This window comes from Passer montanus, unplaced genomic scaffold (assembly GCF_014805655.1).
Source record: "Passer montanus isolate IOZ18808 unplaced genomic scaffold, ASM1480565v1 scaffold83, whole genome shotgun sequence".
NCBI lineage: Eukaryota > Metazoa > Chordata > Aves > Passeriformes > Passeridae > Passer > Passer montanus.
This window is the reverse complement of record NW_024373590.1, coordinates 552234-570995: the sequence shown is the minus strand read 5'-3', so window position 1 is coordinate 570995 and position 18762 is coordinate 552234. Positions and strand designations below refer to the sequence as shown.

General features: G+C 38.5%; 1 protein-coding gene across 4 annotated transcripts in view; it reads right to left on the bottom strand.

The window, feature by feature from the left end:
• Window positions 1-18762, bottom strand: part of LOC120513575 (synuclein alpha interacting protein) — an 86399-nt gene that overhangs the window by 38242 nt on the left and 29395 nt on the right. For 3 of the 4 annotated variants that reach the window (XM_039733140.1, XM_039733139.1, XM_039733142.1), the window contains 2 exons: window positions 13904-14006; window positions 4435-4507 (listed from right to left, as the gene is read on the bottom strand). In XM_039733140.1, coding sequence (XP_039589074.1) covers window positions 4435-4507; window positions 13904-13960 — 130 coding nt within the window. In that variant the 5' untranslated portion in view covers window positions 13961-14006. Of the gene's footprint in view, window positions 1-4434; window positions 4508-13903; window positions 14007-15306; window positions 15357-18762 lie in introns of those variants that run through there. The other variant, XM_039733141.1, reaches the window with a different exon arrangement.

Here is an 18762-nt window from a genome sequence, read left to right as displayed (position 1 = left end):
CCACCTTACAGGTTATTATGCTACCTAAAAGATCATTATCTTAATGCATGATTGTAGAAAAAACAATTACCCTTAATCACACTTTATTGTGGATAAGCCATAATTTTCCCTGCAATTTCTTGCCAATACTGTATCTCTCTCCCATTGTAATCTGGGGGTACTGATATATATAGTTGGGCTCCAAGGATCCCTTGGAACTTTCCTGAGTCAGAATTCCCTAAATCCAAGAAGGACTCAGAGAAGTCATAAGAGATTTGGATGCAGGACTTGAAGGAATACTAAGGAAGTTTGCAGATGATACAAAATAGGCAAAATAGGAGGAGCAGGTTATTCCCTCCGAAGACAGAGAGGCCCTGCAGAGAGACCTTGACAAATCAGAGGGCAATCACCAGCTGTAAGAAGCTTAAGAAGGGAAAGAACACATTCTGCTCCTCAGATGGGGTAGCCCTGGATGAATGGACAGACTGGGGAATGAGAGGCTGGAGAGAAGAGCCATGGAAAGGGACCTGAGGATCCTGTCAATGGCCAGTTGAACAGGAGCCAGCAGTGCCCTGGCAGCCAGGAGGGCCCCGTGCCCTGGGAGCATCAGGCACAGCATCACAGCCGGGCAAGGGAGGGGATTGTCCTGCTCTGCTCTGCACTGGGGCAGCCTCACCTCGAGTGCTGGGGGCAGTTCTGGTGCCACAACACAACAAAGACATTGAGCTGTTAGAGAGTGTCCAGAGGAGGGTAACAAGGATGGTGCAGGGCCTTGGGGTGAAGCCGTGTGAAGAGTGGCTGAGGTCACTTGGTCTGTTAAGGCTGGAGAAGAGGAGACTGAGGGGAGACCACATTCTAACCCTGCAGTTTCCTTGTGAGGGGAAGCAGAGAGGCAGGCACCGTTCTCTTCTCTGTGGTGACAGTGACAGGACTCAGGAGAATGGCATTAAACTCTTTCAGGTGAGGTTTAGGTTTGATATGAGGAAAAGTTCTTCACCCAGAGGGTGGCTGGGCACTGAACAGGCTTCCCAGAGAAGTGGTCACAGCACAAACCTGACAGAGCTCAAGAACTGTTTGGGCAGCTCTCTCAGGCACATGGGCTGACTCTTGGAGTGTCCTGTGCAGGGTCAAGATTTGGAGTTTTGATGATCCTTCCAACTCAAAATGGGTTGGGTGGGTACCTTCCAACTCAGAATATTCTGTGACTCCTTGATTCTGAGTCAGGACAGAGACTGTGCTGCTTCATGGCTGTCATGCACATCTTGCAAAAGAGCAAGGTAGGAACACGACCTTCCCAACAATGCACTCTATCTGCCAGTGCTCTCCAATAAAGGGAGGCAATGGTGGCATTTCAAGGAGGAAAAACTACACATGGAGAAAACTTTCTAATATCTCCCTTTCCAAAAGAACAACTAATCCGAGCAAAAGTTATAGACTATCAGAAATAGTTAAAAAACCCCAAAAAGTCTGCTGAAAGAATGTGAAACGCTTGAGAAGACACACTGGTTTATAAACACCAGTACTTGCTTAGGATTAAAAGTGCTTGGAGTAATTTGAAAACAATGTAACCAAATACTTTAAAATGTTACATGAAAGGGGAAAGAAAATCGGAATGACAGGGCTATTTACCAAACTTATCTGCAAACAATGAATAGTAACACTTCTATATTATTAGCCATATAGTTAAGAAATGTAATTCCATAACAAGAAACTGGTCTGGTTTATATCTGTTCTAACAATCCTGCTGGTGAAAATAGCTGCCTCTCTATATATATATTTATATATATATATATATATATATATATACACACACACACACATATATAATTATTTTTCCAAGTAGAAATTCAAATCTTACTTTCTCCACAATTTTGTCTTAACTGTATTAGTGAACTAAATATTTTCCTTAGACAAAGATGACAGACAATTGTTTTTTAGATTATGATATGTCTTATCTATGGTCAATATTTGCTTACCTTTTAGTTCTTCTGAAAAAAGAATTATTGGATAGCTACTTTTATAGTTCTCTGTGTTTTAAAGGAGAAATGCAACCTCTAACTAAGCAGGAGTCAGTATGAGGTAAAAAGCTGGATCAGCACTTTGTAAAGCCTCTGAGTTTTTCTATTCGTAACTACTTGAATTAATAGTGGAATGCAGATACAAATTAGTATGAATGCTTCATGCTATAGTATGAAAGATTTATTATATAATCCATTTTCATAAAAACTAGCACATATAATCAATACTTTGGCAACATTATTTGAATGATCTACAGTATAGGAAAGACAAAAGACTGTGTCAAAAGCAATTGTGAAAAGTTATAAAATCGAGCCATATATAATGTTTACTAATCCAGCTCTGTTGATATTTCAAGATACTTGAGATACTGATGTCTGTACAGACATGTAAAGTGATACACTCCTGTTCAGCACTGTATTATTACTCAGTATATAAATAGGGTAAAAATAAAAAGATTTCAGTACTATCTCCTATTCACCAAAACAAGTGGTAAGTACAAGAAAACCCAGCTTTTAGTACTGTTTCCACTTTGCCAATACTACTAACAGTGCAAAAGACCTCTTTTTTACTCAAGACTTTTAACCAATCTGCAATTAACTTCTACTGGCAGACTCCCCAGGTACAGTCTTCCAGCAATCCCTGTATTTGCCTCTGTCAACCCCTTTTAAAGGAACAGAGGAGCACTGAAGTAATTAAAATCAATCAAAAAATGTACATCTGCAGAGACAATGATGGAACAAGAGAGATACACAGTATGCTGTCAGCATCCCACAATCTAAAGGAAGCTCATAACCAGAATTTCATCCTTACTATTGGATTACATTTCACTTTATAACTACTACCTTAATTTTAAATGGAGAAAGAAGAATGAGAGGAGGAATATTGGGAGAGAATGGTGGGAGCATGTGAGAAGCAATGAAGGATTAAATGCTATGGAGAATGGCAGGGAAGAAGAATGAGCAGAAGGGGGAAGAAGTGGGTGAAAACAAAGAAAGGAGGAGAGAAGGGGGCAGGAGGAATGAGAGACGAGTGGGAGAAGAATAGTGTGGAGCAATGGTGTGACAATAGGAAAACAGGGAGAGCGACAGTAAGAATGGGTAAGAAAGGAAGGAGACAGAAAGAAGGTGGGAAGGAAATGGAAGAAAAGAGGAAACAGCAGGATGCAAAGGATGAGGAAGGTGGGAAGAACCAGCAAGAAGGAAGGAAGAAGACAGAAGAAAAGGGATAGGAATGAGTCAGGGGAAGGATGTGAACGGGCAGAACGGAAAGAAAGAGGGGAATGTGCAGGGGAAGATGGAGGGGAGGATGGGGAGAGAGTGGGGTAGAAGGAGATAGGGCAATTTGAGGGGGGTGCATCAGGAGTCTTCCACCCATTGTACTTCTGCCCTGCTCTTGCTTGCAACAAGTAATACTGTGTGTGCAATCACTGCCGTGCCCTGTGTAGGCAAGTGAGCACTGTGAAAGTAATACGCAAATAAGTATTGTAAGGAGAGCTTTGCATCTCTTTATTGCCAAGGACAGTGGCACGTGGTGACCTGGCCTCTAATAACTCTGTTAGAAGAAGCAGCAATCAGAAAGTTTCCACTTAAGTTAAATACAATAGAAATTTTCAAAAGTCTGAAAGGAAATATAGAAATAAAAGTTGCTGAAGTATAGCATGGTTCTTAAGTCCTTGTATCATCCCATCAGTTCCAGATCTCCTGTTTCTGTTATAAAAGTACTTGATGAAACAACATTACCAAAAGTTCAATTAAAAGATCAAAAAAGCACAATAAACTTTCATAGCTCAACAAAAATGCTTCTCTTACCAATTCATTGCTCCTCCATCAGAAGAGAAAAATAAAAGTGGATTAATCTGATTTACAGAGTGAAAAACAACGCTGAATGCACTTTTTGTCAGGGGGCAGGGGGAAGGTCTCCAGCTGGTTTTCATCTATATGCCATGATTCTTCATTTAGTTTACACTATTAAACTAAAAAACTCTGCTTTAATCTTAACTATTACAGTATGCCTTAGAGTAGATTCTATCATGTAGCATCCTTGATACAGTTTCAGAGTCTGGCAAAACATCATCCCTCAGACTGGTCGTGGCCATATGGGTAGTAAATGTATCCAACATTTTTTCATTGGCGCCTACATTATTACGTCTTGTCACCAATGGTTTCTCGGGTTTTCAAGTAAATTGTTGCACATACTGTGGTTTGGAGCTGCTGAGATGAAGCCCTACATTTATCTGTATACAGCCAAATCCTTTTTTGGAACTTTCTTTCTAATGAACTAACATCTGTTGAAAAAAGAAACTCATGTTTCCAGAACACTGTACATAAATGAGAAAAAACAAAACAACAGGACACTGCCAAGAAGTTACTGTTGCCAAATTGTACATGATTAAACAATGCCTAGAATATTATGGGTGGACAGAAATGGGCATCATACCTGATCTGTCTTCATTTTGTGAATCACATCTTCTACATAATTCTGGGATGGTCTTGAGAGAAGTTACAGAATACTGTAAAAAAGAAGAAAAAATGTATAGAGTAAATAATTAAAAAATACAAAAAGTTAAGATTTTCAAGAGGTTCAAGTGTTATGGACACTAAGTAAATCTACAAACCAAGGCTGCTCCTGGCAGTCTGATGGTCTTAGGTTGCATGAGAAAAGCAGATGGCACCTGCTTTTTTGTTTCCCACCTGGAGACATACAAAACACACTTTAAAAGCCAGAGCAAAGCACCTCCTCACCTCAGATTTCTCCTTCCTGCAGGTCACCATTACTCAAGGCACAAATACAATGTGAGATACACGGAGGTCAGACCACATTCAGGCTTCAAGGGTCTCACTTTGCCCACCTGTTATGGTGTTGCACTGCAACAATTACCATGTTTACAAATTACAATTCAAGCTGTCACAAACCAATATGTAAAAGGGATGCAGAATATCTGCACTGCAGAGATTTATTTCAGAGAGGAGGGTGTGTACCTACACACATCAGACAACAGGCTCATTTCTTTAACCTGGGCTTCATTACAGTAAATGTGTACTGTTATTTTGAGGTAAATAAATTTTTTACAAAATAAAACACATCAAATATGAATCAGCATGCTATTCTCCACACTGACCATTCAAAAATGGAAAAAAACCCCAAAACCCAGAGGTGCCGTAAGTATTTTACTAAACAGAATTTTTTTGTTTAGTGGAATACCTTTAGAAAGACACAGGATCCAGCATTATAAAACCATACATTCTGATATGCAGTTGCTTTACAGAAAGTTTTTCTAAATTGAATGCTCAAATGTTACAGGAATCTCCACTTAAACAAATGAAAATCATTATGTTTGTGAAAGAAATATCAATTACTTTGCTTATAGAAAAAAGACCCTATAAAAGCAGTATTTTGGAAATATAAATAGAAAAAAAAGCATTTAGGATTAGCACAACTGAAATTTTTCTAAGAATACATAAACACCATATGTTTTCAAAGAAACAGATATTTTTAGTTGGTGTGCTGTTGACCAATGAAGCAGAACAACTACACATAAAACCATATGAACTTTCCACACAAAAAAAACCCGAAATGGTGATACATTGTCTTGGGTTTTGCTGACAGCTTGTCACTCGGTGTTTGACATTTGAATGCTTCTAAAGCATAGCTGGCAATCTCCTTCAAAATAATCTAAATTCAAGCTCATTTGTGACCAATTGCAGAGTTAACATACTTTTCTGGTGCAAGTTTAAGACTGTTACTGAAATGACTATAGTTACTGCATTAAGCCTAGAAAATCTCCCAGGCCCTACTTTTCCCCTTGCTGACCTATTCAGGGATGTATTGAGAAACCTCAACCACAAGAAGAAACCCTCGTAAGTATTACCAGGATCAACACTGAACTTATTAGTTAAAATGTGTAGCAGCACTCCAGAACTACCCAGTGATTCCAATCCCCATTAAACAAGGAGTTGTCTATAAGGCTGTGACTGCTTCAGGATATGACAGCCTAAAGCAAAAAAGAACAGAGCTGACAGGGAGAAGGATGCTGCTAAGACAAATTAATACACAGACAAACACCATGTGCTGTGCTTCACTTTAGTTATTGTTTAATAAAGCCTGAGCTGTTAAGCTATACATCTTGCTATTTCCGCGCAAAGACTTAGAATGCAATGTCAAACTGGTCTAGTAAGATTCTTAAAAGAACCCAAGGAGCATGTCTCCAAGGAATATGGTAGCTTCATAAGACCAGCTGTTGCAGTTTAAACTATTACACAGTTTGTAATTCAATCAGAAAGAGGCCTTTTGTATTCTATTGCTATGTATTTTGTCAGAAAACTTCAAGAACAGAAAGCTGTCTTTCTTTTTGTCTTTTTCCTGTTCTTTCTTGGAAAACCAGATATTTTTCTGTTTCAACATTGCTCTAAAATGTATTCGGTTAGTCATCCCACCACCAAAAAATCTATTGAATGTTTATAAATTTGTTATGCATTTTAATTATATTGGTTTGATTTCATTAACAGATTTCCTCCCACATACCTCTGTTCTCAAAAATATTTCTGCAAATTTACATTTCTGCCTTCTGTATTTTGTGGTTAAAATGTAAAGAACCAGCTTTTGGTCCATGAAACAAATAAAATTACTTTTTCAAGTGGACCTTTCCCAACCATAAAAACAATCCATTCCCTCTAGTAGCTCTTCCTACTAGAACTGATTTCTCACATATCTAGCTCCAGTTCTAACAATCAGTAATATTTTCTTCAACTGTAAATTTCAAGGTTACACAGGACATCAAAAGAAGTTGAGATTGCAACTCTCCCTTGGAACAGAATTTAAGACTTAATGCTTATTCATCTGCATTTAAATTAATTACTTCTAACTCTTCATTCAATAATTTCCATTTTTTTCCATGCAAAATTAAACACTACTTCTCACATATCAACACCTGAGGGACATGCCAAAGGGCATAACTGGCAACGTAAGAACTGAGAACATCATGTTACTTCCTTAGTTAATGCTTACTGTGATCTTTGGCATTTAATTAAAGTCTGTTGTGCTTGATGGTGACTTTCAGTAACAAAGAGCTTGTTCCTAAGATAACACATGTAACGGAATTTTTGATTACTGTTTGAGGTCTGGGCTCCTTTTCTGCATTTAAGGCCTGCCAAAATTGTGAATTCTAATAAGCCCCTAAAGAAGTTTTTAAGATGGAAGAGCAGTATCAACAGCAAATGAGACAAGGAGCAGTAGCAAGCATTCCATGCAAATGCAAGATACTCCCAGATATTTTTCCAACAGACACTGCTAATTCAGGGAAAAATGGGACTTCCTTATAATACAATACATTTGTTCATTATGTAACACTGCACTGCAGAATCTGAATTAATGCCAATGTTAACCTTTCAAATTTCACATGGTTTTCAAATTTTAATGCAATGAATTTTAAACAAGACACGTGAGAAAAAATATCTTTAATAGGGCTGTTCTGCTCTGTGCCACTTGTCCACCACTTGCACATGCACTTATGGTCTAGAAGTATCAGAAACAAGAAAATACTGACCATGAATAGTAGCAGAGAAATATTACAGAAAATTGTAAAGACCCCAAGTAAAGTAAGAAACAAAAGTTACTTTTCAACATTCTGCTGTATCCTAAATGGACTCCAAGTGCTAAGTTGTATGCATAATGTGATTTTCAGACCAAATTGTCATAACCATAACACCCCCAAAGCATGAAGGACCATATACAACTGCTTGCAGTATCAGAACTCAAATAATTTACCGCCACCAATGACTCTGTCCTGATCCTAAATGCAGAGCTCTTTGTTTTCATTTTGGTACTGAAAACAGACACATTCCTCCATTACAGCAGTTTCTTTCAAAGTGTGTCCAAACTAATAGTCTCATTTCAGTTTATTTGTGATAGTGGGGGGAAAAAAAGTTTGATTGATATTAAAAACCTATTGAATTAGTGACTTTACAATGCATTTTCTTAATAATTTATTAACTGCAATGCCATCATATTTCTGAGACATTTATTTGGGAATAGCAAGATATATTGAGAAAAAGCAAAGGAACAATACTTGGCCTGATGTTGCAGGAATATTTTTCTCAATAGCAGTGTCAATTTAAGTGGCTTCCAAACAAAAAACAGAGAAGGAAAGAGATTAGACTGGTATGGTGCATGTGGGAAATATCACCTCCTCAAACTAAATGTCTTTCTTACAGCAGTGATGAACATCTTTGGAGCACTAGTTAAGTTATTTGTGCTATGTGTTGTGCATCTTATATAGACACTTGATATGTTATTCTTCCCTTTAGCTTAAAAGGGGACCTATATAGACACTACTAACACTGTTAGGGGTACAAAATGTCTGTCTGAAATGAACACTTCCTATGAACTACCCAGTGGACATCTGCATTTTGCTTCATTCTGAAATAGGAGACAGGAAGAAAAGAGAGATGTAAGAGAGAGCTTCAGCTGGATGGTAAAGGAATCAATCTGCTGCAGCTAATGATTGTGCCTGCACAGCGATGCAGGACCCCACACACTGAGTCCAGCAGGACTGGTGGCTGTGTGTGAGCCTGAGGGGTGACCCAGCTCTTCCTGTGGCCAAGAAAGGGTGCAGCAGCCTCAGGAGGGGCCCTCTGTTGAGTAAATGGGAGGCTAGCAGCTTGGGCAGACTCCTGACCACATAGAGTCTATGTCTTCCCTGCCAGGCAAGGATTCACAAGAAGTTTTTAAAGCTGTTCAAAAATTCTTGATGATTCAACAGCTGTTTACTTAGATTTGAACTCAATTACTGCACTTGCATTTCACAAACCTTTAAATCAGGTGCAGTCTCACACTGGCACCACTGTACTTGGCTTTCATTCACACAGAGCTAAGAGAACAATCACAGCAATTATCTATACACTCAATCTCTAGCAGTTTACAAGTATCTTAGCATGAGGAACTCTGGTTATGATGAGGTTATCTTGTACTATTTCTGTAAACCAAAAAAAAAAAATTGTTTCAATTTCCTCAGTTTGCCAGCGCAATATAAATCCTGCATTCCAAACAAAGGGTTAAGAAGCCTTCAGGTAAGCATACCAACAGCATAAAACTTCAGAGCAGGAATAAATTTATAGTCAAAATCAGGAGTGCTGCTGAGCACTCTCAAGAGTATTTTAACAGTCCTAGGAGTCAGTCTCCAATGACTGGATAGAAGTCATATTACATTCTCCTTTAACAAGGATGAAAAGAAGGTCCCCAGGAGCTACTGGCAGGGCAGCCATACCTCAGTGCCCAGTAAGAGCATGGAACAGATCCTCCTGGAAGTTATGCTGTATGGATGGCAGAGAGGTGAATAGAGACAGCCAGCATGGCTTCACAAGGGGAAAATTGTGCCTGATAAGATAGAGGCCTCCTACAATAGTGAGAGAGCTACAAAGTGAGCCTCAGCTTTTGTAATGCCTGTAACCAAGTACAACTTCCTTGCCTCTAACTTGGAGAGATATGAGTTTGACAGATAGATGGACAAGGAATTGGCCACGTCCAGTGAGTTACAGCAGCTCAGTCTCCAAGTGAAACTCAGCAATGAGTGGTGTCCCTCAAGGATGCATACTGCAACCAGTAGCATTTAATATCATTGTCAAGGACATAGATTATGGGATCGGGTGCAAGTTTTCACATGACACCAAACAGAGTAGTTGATTTGCCGGAGGGATGGAAAGCCATCCAGAGGGACCTTGGGACAGGTTGTGGTGTGGGCACACGTGAACATCATAAAGTTCAACAAGGTCAAGAGCCTGTGTCTGAGCAATTCCCAGTATCCACACAGACTCTGCAGACTGAGAGCAGCCCTGCAGAGAAGGACAAGGAATACTGGAGGATGAACAATTTGACATAAACTGGCAATGCTCACTTGTAGACCAGAAAGTCAGTCATACCCTGGGCTGCACAGAAAGTCTGGGCAACAGAGTAAGGGAGGCAATCCTCCCATGGACTTCATTCTTGGGAGAGTCCACCTGGAGTACTGTCTCCACTGGGACAAAAATGACATAGACATGTTCAGTGCATCCACAAAAAGTTCATGAAAATAGCCCAGGGGCCTGGGCCACCTCTTCTGTGAAGTAAGGCTGAGAGAGAGTTTGGATTCTTCATCCTGGAGAACAGGTGGCTGCAGGGAGACTTTCTTACGGCCTTCCAATATATACAGGAGGCTTGCAAGAAAAATACAGAAAGACTATTTTCCAGGCCCTGTAGTGACAGGACAAGGGGCAAATGAAAAAGCATCAATTTAGATTGAATACAACAAGGACCTTCTTTACAATGAGAGTAGTGAGACACCGCAACAGGTTGCCCAGAGAAGTTGTGGATGCCCACCACACATGATTGTATTTGGTTCATGTGGCAAACTAAGAGTCAAGGCTGCCTCCATGTAGGACTGGCTGCTGGCAAATGCTGAGCCCATCAGAGATGTTGGTAGCACCTCTGGGATAACAGACTTAAGAAAACCACTGCATAAAACTAGCTGGAAGAGAGGGACCATAAAATGTGAGATACCAAGGTCAGTAAAGAAGTAGGGAAAGGCAGAGATCCAGATGCTGTAGAAGACACTGCCCTGCAGTCACAGGAGAATACCATAGTAGGGCAGAGATCCAGCCTTCAGCCCACAGAGGACCCCACACTGGAGTGTGTGGATGTGCCCTGAAGAAACCTGCAGCTTGTGGAAAGACAGTGCTGGAACAGGGTCCTGGCAGGAACTAAATTTTGTGGAGAGGAGACTACACTGGAGTTTTCTGGCAGGAACTGTGACCGTGTGGGAGACTCATGCTGGAGCAGTCTGCTTCTGAAGGATTCTATCTATCTCATGGAAAGGATGCAAGCTGGTGCAGTCCATGAAGAATGCTGGTCCTTGGGAAAAACTCACACTGGAGAAGTTCACAGAGGACTGACTTCTGTGGGTGGGACCCCACACTGGTACAAGCATGAAGAGGATGAGGAGGGAACAGCAGAGACACTCTGTAATGACCTGTCTTAGGTCACAATATAAGATGTTCCCAAAAATGTATGTATTCTATCACCATCTTCATAAGCTGTTAAAACTAGGTAGGGCCGTGCTCCTTACCTAATTCATGACACATCCCTGATAATTCCAGGGGATAACTTTTGCTAATGAGCCATCAAGTCTCACTGCAAGACTGATAAAATTACATCAATCCATTGTGAGATGCTCCACCCAGAAGGATGATCCAAGCATTTCTACCTGGATATCATCTGAAGTTTGGAACACCACAGGCAGCTTTATCCACTAAATTCCTAGAGGACAAAAGCTCCATAACCACCACTGGATCTTTGGAGGAACATCAGGCCCTTCTACAGCATTACTGCTTCAACAGAACCACATATATCACTTCAAGAGGACTGCAGCCACCATTTAATCAGACTGCTACAAACACCCTGACCAACAGGGTGTCGGGTCGTATTTGGACTCTGTCAGTGTTTCTGTATTATTGCATTTATTTTAATTTTCCTATTAAATTGTATTTCTGAGTTGGGATTTCCCACTGGTTTGCTTTCAAACTAGTACCTAACCTGATTGCAAACCCCATCCTCCCCCATCCCCCTGTGCTTATTGAGGTGGCAATGCAAAGCACTCAGGAGTGAAGTTGAGACTATGGAGAGGGAGGGGTGGGGAAGGGTGGGGAGGGGTGCTTTTAGATTTGTCCTTGTTTCTCATAATCCTGTGCTCTTTGATTGGCAGTAAATTAATATCACCAAGAGGAGGTTTTTTTCTATTACATTAATTGGTGAGTGGTGTCCCTCTCCATAAAGCACAAGTTTCTTGATGGAGTAGGATTAACAGAGTGGCTTAGTGAGCATCTGATGACCAGTCAATGTCAACCCATCACAATGAGCCTTGGAACAACCTGATCTAGTGGAAGGCATCCCTACCTATGACAGGGAGATTAGAATGGAATGACCTTCGAATGTCCCTTCCAACCAAAACCATTCTAGGATTCCATGATATAGGAGAAATGTAGTTTCCTTTTCTCATGTACAAATGTAATATAAAAACAAACAAACAAACCAACAAACAAAAAAAATACAAAAAAACAAAAAAAAAAAAAACCAAAAAAAAAACCACCACAAAAAACCAACAAAACAAAACAAAGGAAAATAAAGTAAGAACCCAAACACACTCTTCCCACTCTCTTTCCCTTACTTACTTATATATTTGACTTTTAAATCTACTTCCTGTCTTTCTATCTTTTTTGATTATTGCATTTTGGTCAGGTTTGCTGAAATGGATGACAAGGATCAGGGCTACAAACAGCGGCTTTCTAAATGAGGTACATTTGTAAGTGCATCATTTTAACCGCCTTCTTGCTGCCATTATTATTAGTCACTTTTCTGCACTGGATTAGAACCAGAGGGCTAACATGAATAATATAATTTGCTAATACAGATGTTATGCAGCTGCTCCTACCAGAGCAGGCTAATGATAAAATGCGAAGGTCAGGTATTTCTAAACTGTGTATGATGAGATATGAGTAGAGCACTAGAGTAACCATGAATTCTCTTGTTGATTTGAGTTCTGGCAACAAATCCTTTGTCCTCTTACTTGTTAAAGCAGGGAGTAAAACTGCTACCTCAATCACTTATGATGATTTTTTATTTAAATGTTCAGCATCCACTGAAAGAACAGCCTATGAAAGCAGGCAGCCTGGGCTGTCCAGCAAAAAAGCGAGTAACCTAACCCACCAGTACGCAGCAACAGCCACAATGGGAGGGACATGGAAAGGTTACATCTATTAAGTTTTACAGTTTTACTAAACTGAGTGTAGAAACAGATACCAGGACATAATCTGGCATATAACAGCAATATAAAGAAAGTTGCCCACAATAAGGTATTCACTCAAGATTGGCTCATTGTCTTGTAATATTTTGGGCATTTGCCATATTCTGCTTTAATAAAAATTCAATAGTACAATAAGTAGAAAAAAAAATTCTCTTCAAAAGGAATTTGTCAGTGAATAAAGCATCTGGAATGTTTTAAAATGAATCAGGAGTCCCAAATGCTAACTGGAAAACCAGGACCTTTGTGGAAAAAAAAATTACTATAAAACTACGAAACATGTGGAGGGAGATGGTGGCATACTTTAATCTGAAAATAGAATTAATACATTTTCTTACAGGAGATTTAATTGATGTATTCAAGTCTATTTTTTATCAAACATTAAACATATGAACAACTCCACTACACAAAAAGCTGAAATACTAGCAGTAGAATTATAAGTAGTAGAGAAATATACAGTAACAGTGCCTCCTATAAAAAACACTAAAAATGTAGAAAGTAATACATATTTTTGCTTGCAATTAGGGCTAATTTATTTGTGACTCTAATGATCACTGCTGCCTATGAATGCCTCAAAGTCTTTCTACCTCTTTCTGAACACTACCACATCACACCTATAGATAAAATTGAGCTGTATGGGAAATGGCTACTCGTGAAAAAGGCAAAGGTGAGAGAAACAGGTTTTCTGCAACTGAAATACATTCTATTAAAAAAAGTAAACTTAAGATGTTGGTGTCTAAGGCCAGCACTACAGCACATATAGCTGATTCAGGATGCAACAGGAGAGAAGCAACCCAGAAATGAAACAAATTTATTAATTTTGTCTACAAGTAATTTTTACTGCCTGAAGGAGAGGGAGGAATCAAGCTTTCCTTTCATTCCAAGGAGAGATTCATTCATTTGTGGAGAGATTTCCTTTACAAAACATCTGATTTTTATTCTAGATTCAACCTATTTAAACATTCCCTTAAATGAAGTAATAAGAAGTGTGGCTTCTAACAAGAGTACTGCTTTTTACATCAGGACTGAGATATCTAAGATTGTCTCAACTTGAACAAATAAAATAAGACTTGTACTTACCGATATATCATCACTGAAATCTATTTCATCCAAATCAAGATATTCAGGAGCTTCCATTATTCTCTTATGGACATTTTGGGTGAGTCAGCACATTAGTAAAGACCTAATTAAGAAAAAAGAAATGTGTTGCCTTTAGAGAGCCAAAATCACACAGAAAAATTTTCATATAGTTGCTACAATACTGAATCATTTAACTTGAATAGTAAAGTGTTTCATAACTTAATCTTAGAAGGCAAATACAATTTACCACCGCTATTCTGCATATTGTAAAGCAGACATTCCAGTTTTCTGGGAGAACAGCTAAGTGCTACTTGAAGTAGAAGTAAAAAATACTTGGCTCAGCACAACTCAGTCCCCACAGAAGTTCAATACAGGTATAAAGACCTAGGGTGTTGAACACCCTCACGACCTTGCAACCATAGCTGTATAAATGACATGCCTTCTCATGAGGATGAGACATTTACTCACAACAACCCCTGTTACTGTAGTTTTCCTCTGCCCAAGATGGCAGAAAAGAACTGAGATTCCTGCTGTTGTACAGACAATAAAATCCTATCACACCTTATCTCTGCTTACAAGCAGACTAACACACAATGTATGTAGCCAGTGCTTTACAGATTAATGGTTTACCACCCCTTAGGCTCTGAGTGCACATCCTCCAGAAGGACAACAAATTAAATACCAGAACTGTATCATGTGCACTAACTATCAGGGGCATTAACCATTTTTTACAGCAAGAGGAAAAGAAGAGCAAATCCTCTTGCAAAGCAAGAAATTTGTCTGGAAGCCAATATTAGATCTGAATAAATTGAAGCTTCAACAATCAGAAGAACAAAGACAATAAACCCCTCTTTGTCAATCCTAATTACAACGAAGGTATGTGTTATCACTACAAACAACTGCCACAGAAGTAAAGTAAAAAAGGAAGGTATTTTAAAGGAAGCTGAAAAACAAAAGCACAATGCATTTTTAAATAATCTGAGTCATCACATGAGGATTAAGTATTATTACTGAAGAAAATTAAATCCTCCACTACTTGTATATAGCAAAGGAAAGACCTTAAAGAAAAAAAAAATACACAAACCCAATTTATTCATATGACAACTACAAAAAAATATGTTTATGAATAATGAAATCAGCTGTGTAGGCCTAAATAAAATCACTGTGTGAAACTTTCACATGCATTTAAAAATGTCCTAGGACATGGGGTCTGAAAAAAAAGCTTTTCTATAAGTGTCAGACAAAACAAAACCTCAGTAATTTATCTCCCTAATAATACACTATCCAAGCACAAAGCTGGCCTTAATACACCTGCTCTTGAGAAGCTATTAGAAAGAGAACCAGCAAGCAAAACTCCAGTAATACGCTGAAATAGATGGAAAAGCAATTTTTTTGTTTCTCACCAAGTTACTGAAGCTCTATCAGCATCATTTTCTCATTAAGTGAATGTTCCAGTTTTGGCTGGGGTGGAGTTAATTTTCTTCACAGCAGATAGTATGGGGCTGCGATTGGGACTTGTGCTGGAAACAGAGTTGATAATTCAGGGATGCTTTAGTCACTGCCGAGCATATGGAGAGTGGAGACCATACGGAAGCAGTCTGCAGGCAGGACTTGTGACCTCCCTCTAGAGAAGTAGAGACTAGCTGTCAGTCTATCACTGTGACTACTGACACCAGCTCAAACTAAATTATTATTAGTTTTTGAAGCAAGACAAAGGCTGACTGTCTATGCCAAATGTATTTGACAAATTCTGGCTCTATGTGCCAGCTACCAGAGGGTTGCTGGGCACTGGAATAGGTTTCCCAAGGAAGTGGTCAGAGCACCCATCCTGACAGAGTTCAAGGTTTATTTATTTGACAATGTGCTCAGACACATGGTGTGACTCTTGGGGCTTTCTGTGTAGAAAGCTGATTCTACGATCCTTTTTTGGTTCCCTTTCAACTCAGAATATTTGCATGATTCTGTATGTACTGTCCTAGACAAATTAAAGGACTACGTTACGACATAAGGTGATAAATGCATGAAGAAGGAATGAGCATTAAAAATAAGTTTAAATGTTAAAAACATATATGGACCATATAACATAGAAATAATCTGAAATCAAACCAAGGCTTCAATGAGTTTCCATTTTCCACTGGAACTAAATGGACTAAAAGCTGACCACCAACTATATTTAAAAGTCTACAGAAGAGATAAATAAAGCTACTTTACACATGTCATGTAAGGAAGAACCAAGAAGTGATCCAGAGCTTTTATTTTCAACTAAAACTGAAGTTATTAAATTAAAAATTAAATGACAATTTTTTTTTAAATAAAATTTTGAAATGTTTTTTAAAAGTAAAATTAAAGTAGTCACTTAAAAAATTACTCAGTTCATCAAAAACTCCAGTAAAAAAACCTCTACAGCTTTAGTAATATAACTATTATTCCTGGTTACCACATATCTCAAGATTTAGATAGAGATCTCAACTTTTCAAACTCATTTTTTCACTCCAAATTGGAAGAAGCCATTGAAAGAAAAGAAATTCACTGTATCCATGCACAGTTGACAAAAGGACTTCATTCCATCTAGTGATATACAAAACCCATAAAGTCAGTCCACAGTCCTGCATCATTACTTCCCCAAAATGTTATCTTCTGTCTTCAAAACTAAAGACTATGAAACACACAAAGGCTGAAGAGGAAGTCAAGAACCAAAACAAAGACATTTTCTCTATGGAAAGCTTACTGAAAATAGTATTCAGTTACATGAAAAGAAAGAGATTAATAAATTCTCTTTACCACAAGATTTTAATTTTTTTTCTTAACAAAGTAAAATTGAACAGCACCTCAATTCAATTATTATTACTAAAGAAGATTGTTCATGACTATACTTGGAGTTTTATGGTAAAGGTGTACTTTTAGGATACAATTCAACACAGCAGAACTCCACCATGCATAATCCAAACCAGATGGTAACGATGGTACTCAGAGCTGTGACTATTTTGAGAGCTTTGATGATGGCTGAATACAGCACAACACCAGAAGCACAAACAATTTGAATAGGATTCATAGGAGGATCATAAGCACAACTGGTCAAATTCAAGGTAGAAATAATTGCAACCAAAATTACAGCTGTTAGCAGTGGCTGACATGAGATGAATAATGTGTTTTCAGTACCAACATCAAAGCAATACAGATGACTGTCTCTAGCTTGTCAGCAGAAATGCCTGATATTTAACCTATAAATGTTCCTAACTGTATTTTGAAAGCTAGTAATTTAATATTCCACAAAATTTTAGCCCCAAAAAGGGCATTTCCATCTGGCAACTTGACTTGCAGAGACACATATGCACACACATGTATGTTCTATACAGGTTAATGAAATTCGGTCGACTCTCAGAATTCACAACTAAAAGAAAACCACATAAACATCATCCAAATGTACTCAGGGAAAAAAGCAACTTTTTACAATTTTGTGAACCAGTTCAGCAGGAGAAATCAAGCTAAAAACTACTACAAAGAAATGGGGGAGTACTAGGACTATCAGTACAATAACATATTACATATGTTACATTGCAACAGATAGCAGTATTTGGAACCAAACTCATCCTTCTCCTTTTCAAACATTTTTTAAAAACAGATTTCCTCTGCTGTTTTCCTTCTCAGCTAAAACTAGACACCTGAGCTCAAATCCTGTTGCTAACATTCAGTACAATCAGATGAATTAGGGAAAAAAGGGACAAAAAGAGCAATTTCTAGAAAAATACTAATATTACTAATAATAGTAGCAATGGCGTATGAGATGTGGCGAACAAATCCATCAACTCCTGCAAACACTAAAAACCCACTCTGGGTTGATGGTACATATTACCAAGGTGTAATGCTTATAATTGTTCACAGATTTAGTTTCTAAGGTAGATCAAGCCTTGGGTTGTTCTCTCCACACAGTCTCAGACAAACAGTCACACCATCAGCAATCCCTAGGGCCCGATGTGCCTTTTGAGGATGAAGTAGACTCAACGCAGGAATGCTTTAAGAGTCAGATCAGCCCCATCACATAACCCATACTAGTGCTCATAGGCAAGAACATGGCCCTACAGGTGAGCATCTGCTGTCGGGCAATTAACTGAGTGAATGAGAAGACTGACAGAGGAGGCAGGATATGTGCAAATATTGGGTTCAGGCTCTTGTTCTGACTGCTCAGTACAAAACTGTGGAACAAAACAGCGTAACTGATTTGTAGCAATGCCTTTGCCACAAGGCTGCAGTGAATTCAGAAGCTTTGAAAGAAACTGATCCAGTGCCTCAGACAAAAGCAGTCTCAGCATACAGCATGTGAAAGGCCAAATCCAAGAGGGAGCACAGGGAAAATGTCCTTTTACAGATCCAAAATAAAATGTGTAATTGAAATAGCATAATTTTAATTATTTATGGATACATAAAAACCCAGAATAAATAACAATAAAAGATCTGCTGTCAATTAAATATTTATTTCACTTGTAAGTCAAAGAAATCCTCCTAAATGCCACATGGGATTTTATTTTCCACAAGTCAGAACTACTTTAACAAAATATTTGGGGATTTACTTAAACTTTCAATCAAATATAAAGTGTATCAGATGTAAAATACTTCTAAGTTTCCTTTAGCACAGTTAATATTAAAGACTTAGGCTTTAAACGCCAGAATGCCATGACAGTTGCCTTTTAATTAGGGGATAAGGTTACATTTTCCAATTATAGGTCTAAGATAACAAAATAAACATATGGTCATTTCCTAAGCACCAGGAGCTATAGTAGCTCAAGATGAACAAAATCTGTGGGCAGAAATGAAAGACACTACATCTTTAATTTAAGCACACATTATGAGTTTCAACTAAT